Source organism: Felis catus, chromosome E2 (genome assembly GCF_018350175.1).
Source record: "Felis catus isolate Fca126 chromosome E2, F.catus_Fca126_mat1.0, whole genome shotgun sequence".
In the NCBI taxonomy this organism is placed as follows: domain Eukaryota; kingdom Metazoa; phylum Chordata; class Mammalia; order Carnivora; family Felidae; genus Felis; species Felis catus.
Window position 1 is genome coordinate 43133001 of NC_058382.1, and position 10828 is coordinate 43143828.

The 10828-nt window shown below is 53.1% G+C and overlaps 2 protein-coding genes across 3 annotated transcripts; one reads left to right on the forward strand and one right to left on the reverse strand.

The window, feature by feature from the left end:
• Positions 1 to 108: 108 nt before the first annotated feature.
• Positions 109 to 4141, reverse strand: ENKD1 (enkurin domain containing 1). 2 transcript variants are annotated; one of them, XM_003998171.6, is made up of 8 exons: positions 3586 to 3719; positions 3233 to 3332; positions 2942 to 3136; positions 2214 to 2386; positions 1083 to 1208; positions 817 to 980; positions 580 to 716; positions 109 to 482 (listed from the first exon to the last, which is right to left on the reverse strand). In XM_003998171.6, exons 2-8 carry the CDS (start codon positions 3315 to 3317, stop codon positions 322 to 324), a joined length of 1041 nt encoding a protein of 346 aa, XP_003998220.3. In that variant the 5' UTR covers positions 3318 to 3332; positions 3586 to 3719; the 3' UTR covers positions 109 to 321. The 2 variants fall into 2 exon arrangements, with proteins under 2 accessions (XP_003998220.3, XP_044903195.1); XM_045047260.1 differs by lacking the exon at positions 3233 to 3332 and having other exon boundaries at positions 3586 to 4141.
• Positions 3444 to 5612, forward strand: CE2H16orf86 (chromosome E2 C16orf86 homolog). Its single transcript, XM_019819920.3, has 5 exons — positions 3444 to 3853; positions 4141 to 4373; positions 4737 to 4954; positions 5031 to 5234; positions 5459 to 5612. Exons 2-5 carry the CDS (start codon positions 4150 to 4152, stop codon positions 5584 to 5586), a joined length of 774 nt encoding a protein of 257 aa, XP_019675479.1. The 5' UTR covers positions 3444 to 3853; positions 4141 to 4149; the 3' UTR covers positions 5587 to 5612.
• The last annotated feature ends 5216 nt before the right edge of the window (positions 5613 to 10828 follow it).

Consider the following 10828-nt stretch of genomic DNA (forward strand, 5'->3'; position numbering starts at 1 on the left):
GCAGGAGTGATAAGGACAACAGAGAGACCTCCCTGCAGTTGAGCAGCAGGAGGGACACCAGGCTTTGCATTTCTAGGGTAAGAAAAGCTCTTATGGAAACAAACCCCATTGTGTACAAAAGGTTTAATTTTGACAAAGGGATTAAGAGGTTGGGCTGGCCCTTCTACAGCCACCGGTGGCTGGGAAGAGTGCTCTGGGGATACTGCCCACACCACTGCTCCTGTCTTTGGACCCCCATTCTATGATGGGGCTTGATCCTGCCCTCTGCAACTGTGTGGCAATCTTCACTGAGGACCCCCATAAGCGCCCCCACAAAAGGGCTCAGACATCCATCTTCACAAAGACCTTGGGGCGGGAAAAGATCTTGATGGCCTCCTCTACCTGCACCAGCTTCTGGTCCAGCTCAGCATGGTGGCCCTGGGCCCTCAGTGAGTCTGCCCCAGCAGGCAGCAGCACCAGCTCACGTAGCAACTGGCTCTGGCCTATGAGGGATCCAGGAAGAGTGAGTGTTGGGCAGGGGTGTGTGGTCCCCAGTGGGTTCCTCATCTACACCCCCCTACCTCTTGCCTATGGACTCACTCTGGAGCAGATTGCTCAGTGTCTCCAGCCGCTGGTTCTCAGGCATGCAAGTGTGACCAGGGGGCATGGCAGGGTCCAGCTGGCTATGCTGGCGGGCCTCAGCCTCCCGCCGCCACAGATCCCTGCGTTGCAACAAGCTGTGGATGCACAGGCTCAGAGTTGATGGTCCCAGGGCGTAGGTTTTCTCCCACCCTCCACAGGAACCCCTCACCCTGGGTGTTGGGCAGTGGGACCTACTAATGGGGTACGTGGCCCTTCTGCGTGGTGTTGTAGTGCTCTTGGGCTTGCCGTTGCTGCTCCAGCACTTGTGCCAGGACCTGCAGGGAGCGGGAATGCCGCCGGGGGGCCCTCTTGGCAGTGCGGGCATTGTGGCTAATGAAGTCCACATCGAGGCCTGGCCCCTGCAGGACATGGCAAGCATGATGGGGCAGACAGTACTGTGTTGTGCTCCTGAACCCCTCAAGATCCCTGCCCCACCTCCCGACCCCCACACATCCTCTCACCTTAGCATTGGGGCCTGGTGGGTTTAGCTGAGGACTGGGGGCACGGGGTGGTGGGATCCCAGGGCCACAGCGGGAGTGTGCCCGAAGGAAGTGGGTGGGCTCTGTTCCAGAGGCTGGGCTGGGCTCCTGGAGGGTAGGGCACAGCAGAGGAATCAGCCAGGCTGAGGTCAGAGTCTTAAGCTGGCCGTACAGCTGAGCTTCTGTTCCTTCTGCCTGTGAGGATATTTCTCTGTATCTAGCCCTATGGACCTCCTCCCTCTTGAAGAAGCACTTCTATCCATGAGCATTTAAATATGTGTGTCTCTCACATCTTTAAGAAAACAACCAACCATTCCTCCTTCTACCTCAGTCCTGGCTTTTGACTACCATTCTCTTTTTCTCTTTCCCTGCCAAGCCTCCTGGCTCTGTCCCCACCAAGGTCACTCACAGCTGGCTTCCAAGCCATTAAATCCAGGGTCACTTCCCTGGTATCATTGTCCTCAGCCCAATGCTCAATAACTCCTGGGTCTCACTCCTCAGATCCAGACCTGACTCTCCATCTGCTTCCTGGACACACTCCTACCCCCTGGGAATCCCACAAATGCTTCAGCTTCAACAAATTCACATATGACCTTATTGTCTCTTTTCTCAATTCTGCTCCTCCTTCTGAGAACCCTGGACAGAGAAATGGTACTACTATCTACCCAAGACAATCCCACCACCATATCCCTGCACTTGCCCTTCTCACTGCCCTTAGAAATAAAGGTTGAAAAAAAAATTTTTTTTTTTAAATGATGTGGGTCCAGCTGACTTCTTAGCCTAACCTCATGCTCTTCTCCCTTCACATTGATCTGAACATAACATCCCACTGCGCATACTCCCTCTGGTCTTAGGACTTCTATCTGTGAGGTTCCATCTCACTAGAATGGTTCTCTTCAATTCTCCCCTTGCCTAATACCTATTTGTCCCTCAGGATGACCCAAGCCATCACCACTCCTGAGGAAGCCCCCAGCCCGACTCTGCAGCAGGCCGGCTATCTCTTAGCCCGTTTCCCTAGTCCCCTGTGATTTTCATCTCCATAACTCAGATCAGAGTATAACTGCTTGTTGGTCAACAAGATGAACAATGCTTCTGGCTCTCCAAGGCAGGTACCTGCAGCTGGGCCTTGACCCGGGACTCCACCTTGTCATATTTGGGTGAACGCCACAGAGCCTTCAGGGGCCTGGGCTGGCCCTGCTCCCGGCTGCGCTCCTGCTCACGGAAGCGCTTCTGGATCTCTCTGATCCGCTTCAGGTTCTCCTTCTCATAGTCTTTCGGGTCCTTCCCTGGGAAAAAGATGTTGCCAGACTCTGCCCTACATACAGCCCATGAGATCCAACTCCCATCAGTTCACACAAAGGCCCACACCTTGCCTCCTACAGAAAGATCTCCATGACCTCTCCATCTAAAACAGTATACACATACTCTGCCTCATCACTTTGTTCCCTTCCTGACATAGTCATTACCTTCTTCTGTCCCTGATTATTTTCTACATTTTTATTGTGAAGTAGACCATTAATCATTTTGTTTATCATAGCCATCTCTTTACTTGTTTACTGTTCTTCTAGCACCTATAAAGAGGGCACACAGTAGGCACTCAACAGACCACGTTTTGCTGATGCATGAATTCATTAAGCTGAGCTTGGGTTTCCCAGGGACTACTGCATTCAGTCCTCTTCTTTGAGGAAGTAGCGCATTTCCCCCCTCCTTTCATAATTGGGGAAACTGACACTCAGAGAGGCAAACCCTGAGCCCAGAATCTAGCAAGGAGAAGCAACGCTTTTGATCTCAGCGTTTGACCTCATCGTACTAGCTTCATTGCTCTTTGTATCCGAACTTACTCTTGGAAGAGGCCCCTGGGCTTAGGGAGATGCCCCCAAATTGCAGCAGCACTCCTCCGACGCCATGCCTGCCACGGTCCAGGATCTGTCTGGCTCCAGGACCTATGCGGGGACCGCGCGGAGGGGTGGCGTCCAAGTCGAGGTCCGAAGTGACCAGGTCCAGCTTCAGCGCGTTTCCCTCAAGGCGTCCTTGGGCTGAGAAGCCAGATGGGGCCGAGCGCGGGGCTCAGTGGTGGATCAGAGCCAGACCCTCACTCGGGCCTCACCCAGCCGTGCCACCCCCTAACTCACCCGAGGCCGGCCGCCGGTAGTAGTCAGGGAAGAGCGTAGGGTCTGGGGGGATTGGCCCCGAGATACGGGACGGGCCCTCGCACATGCCGCCTTCGCCACCCTGCAACGGTGTACCGAGGCCTGCTGGGCTGCACATTTCCGGCCCCTGGCCCCTTTTCCGGCCCCTGGCCCCTTTTGCAGCCCCGTGCCTCCTCCTGGATTCTGGACCCAGACCCTGACCCCAACGGTGCCCCTCCATTCCCTGCCTCTGCCCCGCCGTCTCACCCCGCAAAGCGCTCGCTGCCTCCGCTCCTAACCCACTTCCCTGCTTCGTTCGCGACCCCTTCCCCGCAACACTCTGACAAGGGGCTCACCGGAGCAGTTTTGCCGCCGACTGCTGCGACCCGACGGGCTTGCTGTTGCCGGGCAACAATAATTTCCGTCCCTGAGGTCAGGGGCCAAGGCCCCCTGGCGCAAAGCCTTCTGGGGCTTGTAGTTCCAGCTTTGGGGAGTGAGGCACAGAGCCACGGTCAGGCACCCTTTCCACCCAACTGCCCACGCCGCCCGGCCGGTCTCTGGGGTCAGCGCCAGGTCCACAGGTCCGGCCCCTCTCTCCGCTCCCCGAAAGCAACCGTCGAGGAGGTACTGACCCAGCGCAGCCGTAGCTTCAGCAGGGGTCGAGAGGCGGCCAGGGTCCCAGGAGAGGACGGCCGCGGGGCAGGCACAGCTCATAGAGTCGCCTGGCGGCCACGCTTAGACCTCCGAGGTGACCGTCAGGCTGTGGTCTCCAAGCGACTGTCCGCGGCGCTCTGGGAGGCCAAACTCTGTGCGAGGCCCCCTAAATGCCAGGACAAGCTCCTCCTCGGGTGTCTAATTACTGATCCCTGTGTCCTTTGCCTGGTGACCAGTTACCTATGTGTCACCCTTAGTGTCCAGTGATGGCAGACCAGTGCCTGGTACCACACTATGAGGCTTGCCAGACCCTGGGTGAAGACAAGTGCCCAACAGTGCAAGTCTCAGAGCCAGAGCTCCAGGAGGAACGACTCAAGCTGAAGGAAGAGAGGCTCAAGCCAGAGGTGGAGTCACTAGAGGAGAGAGGCCCTCCCAGGCCTATGGTCTCCATTGTGAGGCCCAGTCCTGGTCCGAAGAGGAAGCCAGTCAAGTGAGGGGGCTTTCAGAGGGAAGGACCTATAGGGCTGGTGGGGAGGGTGGGCTCACACTCCAGCAGGATCCCTAAATCCTGCACTCTTACATAGTGCATCCTTATCTCCTGCCACCACCATCACTCCTCACTCCTTCTGTCCCTGAGGAACCCTGGCATAGGGAGCATCCAGAGGAGGGGTCTCAGGCCTTGTAGGGTACTAAGCTCACATGAGCTTTAGTTCCCTGTCCAGCCCAGAGCCTCGCTGACCAGGAAAGGGACAAGAATCTGGGCCGGGGGTGGTGGACAGGCAGGGTTATTCCCTATGGTCAGGGCACAGGAGCCAAAGCTGGAGGCTGGCTCCTTAGGCCTCCTGTCCCCCAGCCTCCCAGGGCCTAGCCACCAAGTCCATCCCAAAGCTGAAGCTGAGATGCCACAGGGGCTGCCACCGCAGAGGGAGGAGCCAGAGGGTAGCCAGACTGAGCCCTCACCATCTGCCAAACAGCACAAAAAAGCCAAGAAGCGCAAGAGTCTGGGAGCTCCAGTGCTCCCAGCTGTGGCCAGCACAGTGTCTGCACCTCCAGAGACCTTGGGGCTGGAGCGTGAGTGGCAGCCCCTGGGCCCTCCCTTTTTCTCCTGCCTGATGGACCCCTGTCATGGCACAGCTTGGTGCTCCAGCCCCTGCCCTGCCCTGGCTGTTTGCAGGAAAGGCCCAGCGCCTGCGGCCCCTGTACCAGTACATCAACTATTGTAATCCTGAGCTGAATCAGGCAGGGGAGGGGGACAGGGAGGCTGAGGTGGACGTGGAACCTGAGTTGGAGTTGGCCCTGGTCCCCGAGGAGGCAGGTGTGGAGCAACTGCAGGCTTTGCTGCCCGTGACAGGTGAGCTGGGGTCAGGCCTCACTCTGCCCTGCCCCAGTACATTCGTGTCCCCCACCCATGCACTGGCTCCCCTGGGAGAGGAGGTTGGAGAAGAGCCACGGTGTTTGCCCAAGTTGGGGATCAGTGGCCGCCTCAAGGCTGAGGTGGATAAGTCAACCCAGGTGGACATCGATAAGATGCTGAGTGTTTGTGCCGCCCCACTTGTACCTCCACTCTCTCCTCAGTACAAGTGACTTTCCCGCCTCCACTGGAGTCTCCCCTTCTCCCAAGCCCAAACCAGAGCAGCAGCCTAGGCCTCAGGAGGAGGGGGAAATTTGGCCCTTCTCCCTACTTGGGGCCTTGGACTTACTGAAAATAAACATTTTTCCTTTTCTCAGACTTCATGATTTCCCAAAATAGATGGCTGAAGAGAGGCTGGGAAGGTGGGGGCAGGGTGTGAAGCCTGATTGGTCACCTGGATCATCCAAGAACTTGACAAACATACAGGTTCTTGGGCACTATCCCAGACATAACTGAATCAGAATATGAAGGGGTGGGGCCTAGTTCTGTGCATTTAAAGGCTCTTCACATGAACCTGAAGGTCAGATAGGGTAACAGTGGGGATGCAGAGAGAGGTGATAAGGGAGAAACGAGGCAGAAAAAGGAAAGGGACTGTCAGGTCACAGGAATCAGGTGCTTGGCCTTGCTCCCTGTCTTCCAGGGAAGGGGCCTGCATTTGGTCTGACCTCAGGGGATCAATACTTGGGATCTCCCACCGAGGTGTCAGAGTTCATTTGCCTGCCCCAAGAGTGGTGTCTTTGGAATGTTTTCCACATACTGGGGACTACAGCTGGACCAGACTTTGCCCCCAGAGTGGCCCTGCCAACAGAGGCATCTGTGACTTTTTCCTAGCAGCCAGGGGGTGGTGGTGGATGTGAATGTTCTCCTGGAGCCCTGCAGCCAAGCCACTGGATAACTGAAATTATCCAGTTTGGCCACTTTGGAAACCCTCATATCGTGCCACCTCCTCATCCTCCTGAACGTACCTCATATACCTTAAACATAAAGAATTTAAAATTAAATGAGTAACTTCTCCTCCCTCCAATCTTCTTTCCCTCCTGTGTCTCATCTACACAATTGTTCAAGCCAAAATCCTGGGTGTCACCCCAGACCCCATCCTGTTCTTTGCTCATTGACTCCTACAAGCTAATCAGGCATCAAGGCTGGTGAATGTGCCCTCTAGATTGAGAACCTTTCGTATCTCATAGTCAGCACTTTTGCCTTGGGACACTGTTATTCCCTGGGAGAGCTCACTAGTTTCTCTGCCTGTGGTTCCTTCCCCAACCAATCCACCCCACTGATCCTGGTACACACATACCTGAACCTGATGGTGTTGCTTCTCCCTGGCATGTTGCTCCTCTTGCTCCAAGTGCCTTAAAAACTTTCCAGTGGCGGGGCGCCTGGGTGACTCAGTCAGTTAAGCATCTGACTCTTGATTTCAGCTCAGGTTATGATCTCGTGGTTGATCTTGCGGTTTGGGAGTTCGAGCCCCACATCGGGCTCCAGGCTGATAGTGCGGAGCCTCCTGGGAATTCTACCTCTCTCTTTGCCCTTCCCCTGCTCTCTCTCTCAAAATATATAAACATAAAAAAAAAAAACATAACTTTTCAGTGGCTTCTATAAGTCCCTGACCAGCCACAACTTTCTTACTTTCACTCTGCACATGGGCCTTCTCCTGCCTAAAGTGCCTTCATTCCTTTACCCCTCCACCTGACTAGTGCACTCTTACCTTGAAGACTCGGGCACTTTACTCCGTGCTGAGCCAGGCAGCACTCAGTGTTGCCCTATGTCATAGCATTTACATATTACTGCCGTTGTGGGTTAGAACTGTTCTTGGAACTAGGTTGTGAACTCCCCAAGGGCATACAGTGGAGAGCCCCCATAAAAGACACAAAGATAAGGAGACCGAGGTGGGGAGCTGAGGAAGTCGCAGAGGGCAGGTCAGGATCTGAAAGGCTGAGGGCATCCAAAGTCCAGAACCATGTGCAGGGCCCCTTGAATACTGGTTTGGCAAGGTCATTGGAAGGGATAGGGTGGGCAAGCCCAGATAGAAGTAGGAAGAAAATGCGCATCATCCCAGGCTGCTTCTATGTTTAGGAATCACTTGGAAGCTCACTGGCCTGGTGGCAAGACTACAGGGCAAGTCATGGGGTCAGGACATTTTTGCCCATACGTTTCCCTGGTTAGTGACTGAACCACCCCAGAAGATACTGTCCACAGGGACCATGCAGACCAAATCTTGTCCATAGGGATGAGCATGGATTCTTTGTAATTTCTCAGAGGTAAAGGACTCTTCACATAACTGAGTTGACTGCCTCACTTTATGGCTGAGGGAGGAGAGACCTGGAGAGAAGTGGCCTTGCATGAAATCACACCCTGGGCACCAGGGAGGCAGCACCCTTTCCTGAACCCTGTAGATTTGTGGACCTGAAAACTCTGGCTAAGGCCTGACCCAGGCCAGCACTGACAAGGAAACTCTGTTCCTCTCTTCCAACAAGTGGCACAGGAAATACTCAGTAACCAGCAAAGAACTGATCTATATTTGCAGGTCTATTACCTGATAGGTTTTCCTAAAGCAGGGTGGGTGACAATAGCCACAGAAAGGAACAAGTAACTGCTATTGTTCCTAGAAGCTCAATCTAAGGGGGAAATGCTGAGTAGGATGCAAGGAGACAGGTATCACAGAAGAGCAGAGGACCAAGGCTGTGGGACCTTGAGGTGGGTGTGGGCGTTGGGACTGCTGTTTTGCCTAGGGAAGCAATGAAGAGGCAGCCCTTCAGCTGACTCTTGAAGGAGATTTGGGTGGCCTTCCAAGCAGGGGATACACCAGACACAAAGCCTTGCTAGTATAGAAGTCAGCCTCACTCAGGAGGCCCATTTAGCATGGCTGAAGCAGAGGCATGGACATCAGGAGACCAGGTTAGACAAGTCTGGGAGTGATGAGAAGAGGTGCAGGCAAGGAGGGATCTTGGCCTGATATTTTGGAGAGGTCATGTGGGCAGCAGTGAGAAGGGTAGAATGAGGAAGGGAGACTGGGAACAGGGAGGTGAGGAGACTGCTGATTGTCTGAGTGAGTATGAGGCCTACATTTGGTTGGGGGGTTGAGAAATAAGCAAAAAGTATTTTGAAAGTTCTTTTCTGGCTCTTCCTGTAAGCGGCCTGAGGTGATCTCTGAAAATGGTTCGCTATTCACTTGACCTGGAAAACCTGACAAAATCATGCCAACAAAAGGTTCAAATCTTTGTGTTCACTTTAAGAACACATGTGAAACTTCCCAGGTAATCAAGGGTATATACATCCGAAAAGCCACCAAGTATCTGAAAGATGTCACTTTGCAGAAGCAGTGTGTGCCATTCTGTCGCTACAATGGTGGAGTTGGTAGCTGTACCCAGGCCAAACAGTGGGGCTGGACACAGGGTTGGTGGCCAAAAAGAGTGCTGAATTTTTATTGCACATGCTTAAAAATGCAGAGAGTAATGCTGAACTTAAGGGTTTAGATGTAGATTCTCTGGTCATTGAGCACATCCAGGTGAACAAAGCCCCCAAGATGTGGCATAGAACTTACAGGGCTCGTGGTCAGATTAATCCATACATGAGCTCTCCCTGCCATATTGAGATGATCCTTACTGAAAAACAAAAACAAAAAACAGATTGTTCCTAAACCAGAAGAGGAAGTTGCACAGAAAAAAAAGGTACCCCAGAAGAAACTGAAGAAACAAACTTATGGCCTGGGAGTAAATTCTGCATAAAATAAATGCAAATAAAAGCAAAAAAAAAAAAAAAGTAAGTTATTTTCTGGTTGTTGTTAGAGAGAGGAAAAACAAACTCCATTTTCAGAAGCCTGGAAAAACTTCATTCACTCTGACTCCAGGAAGATCCTGAAATTTAGGAAACGGGACCTGGGAGGTGATGCTGCTTTCCTCCAGGAGGGGGCGGTGCAGGACAAGCCTGAACCCACGTGCAGGCACAGTCCATCCTGAGGGCCAGAACCCTGCTGACTTCCTAGGCCACAGGCACTTGGGCCATTTTAAGGTACACCTCCTCCCCAGGACCAACCCAAGAAATTTATAATGGTAAAGATGTCTGAAGGATGGCCATGGACCTAGGCTCTAGCGAGTACGAACAGAGGACCCCAGGGCCCTCACAAAAGTAGCTGTGCACCAAGCCCACTGCACTCTGCCCTAGGACTTCTGGGAACCTGTCTTTGTCAACAAGGGATTTGTTGTAGAGCCCTATAAAACCTAAGAAATGCCACTGTGGGGCAGTAAACCTGAGTCAGGTACAACTGGGAAAGGTGCATGAGCTTTCTTAGTAAATCCCCCAATTTAGGAGGGATCCCATCTTCCTAGTAACACACAGAGGGACTGACCTGGAGTCAGGAGGAAAGGAACAGCCTCTCTGAACTCTACCAGCATCCTGCCTCGCAGGGCTCTCTGTAGTCCTTCCTTCTCCTAGTTGAGGGCAGACAGATTTCTGCTGCACAGAGAAGGCAGTAACCTGGAGGGCAGGACCTGAGCGGGGAGGGGCAATGTCTGGGCACTCAGTCTCTGAGATCTTTAAGTGCTGGGGAAAGAGTAGGTCAGGGTCAGTCTCTGTAGTCAGATGACCCTGACCATGCTCCTCCTTGGCTCCATCACTTTTAACTTATAGGAGGCAAGTAACTTTGCCCCTCTCTGCCTCAGTTTCATGATCTGAATAATGAGAATATTAATAGTAGGACCTCACAGAGTGGTTTGGATATCAAATGAAATATGTGTGAAGTGTCTCCGGGGGAGGAGCATTCAGTAAGCACACTCCCCAGCACTAGTCACTGTTATTTTAGCTCACAAGGACAAAGTTTTAAATCAGGACCACACACAGGAAAATAGGCCTACTGACTTCTAGAAAGGGTGCCAAGAAGAGGGAGATTTCCCTGAGCCTTTCTCTCTCTGGCAAGGAGCCCAGGGCAAGGCAGAGAGAGTGAAGTTTAGAGAAGGGAAGAGTTCAGTCTAGGCTTAATCCTGGCAGGCTGGCAGAGGAAACGAAGGGGGTGTATGTGTCCACTTCCCCGAACCCCCGACCCACCTCACCTCTGATTGACTTCGTTAAAAGGCAGTCCCAGTGTAGAATAGTTAATAAAAAGCATGGTTGGTGACTGGCTATCTAGGTCAGGCAGCGTTAGGCTGTACCTACTCCAAGGGCAGTGCATCCAGGCTCCCCAGGACCACTTCTCACCTCCCCTCTCCCAGGGTTTCCCGGAGCCAAATCCATGGTTGTAGAACAGAACTCTTCCTGACCTCCAGCCCGGGAAGGCCTTAAACTCTCCCTATCTCCCTGACCTGCCTACCAGGTCAGGGAAGTCTTGAGGTTAAGGAAGTCTTAAGTCTTGTTCCCTGAGAAAAGACTTTTCCTTGGAGGACTCCTGGGATTCTGTCACAAGGGAATATGCCCACCAGACCATGATGGATCCAGGGCAGGCCAGATCTGCTGTGGCCACAAGGAGAGAGAAAAATATAAACAAACTACAATAAACAAGCCTCTCATTATTAAAGAAACAGAACTTACCAAACAACCAA

What these genes read in the sequence shown, in the direction of transcription:
- ENKD1 (XM_045047260.1), bottom strand. Translation starts at nt 3,943, where the DNA reads ATGAGCTGTGCCTGCCCCGCGGCCGTCCTCTCCTGGGACCCTGGCCGC. An exon ending in CCCAGGGGCCTCTTCCAAGA is followed by an intron (nt 2,387 to 2,941) that starts GTAAGTTCGGAT and finishes TCTTTTTCCCAG; the next exon opens with GGAAGGACCCGAAAGACTAT. An exon ending in ACTGAGCAATCTGCTCCAGA is followed by an intron (nt 483 to 579) that starts GTGAGTCCATAG and finishes GATCCCTCATAG; the next exon opens with GCCAGAGCCAGTTGCTACGT.
- CE2H16orf86 (XM_019819920.3), top strand. Translation starts at nt 4,150, where the DNA reads ATGGCAGACCAGTGCCTGGTACCACACTATGAGGCTTGCCAGACCCTG. An exon ending in CCGAAGAGGAAGCCAGTCAA is followed by an intron (nt 4,374 to 4,736) that starts GTGAGGGGGCTT and finishes CCTGTCCCCCAG; the next exon opens with CCTCCCAGGGCCTAGCCACC. An exon ending in GGCTTTGCTGCCCGTGACAG is followed by an intron (nt 5,235 to 5,458) that starts GTGAGCTGGGGT and finishes CTCTCTCCTCAG; the next exon opens with TACAAGTGACTTTCCCGCCT.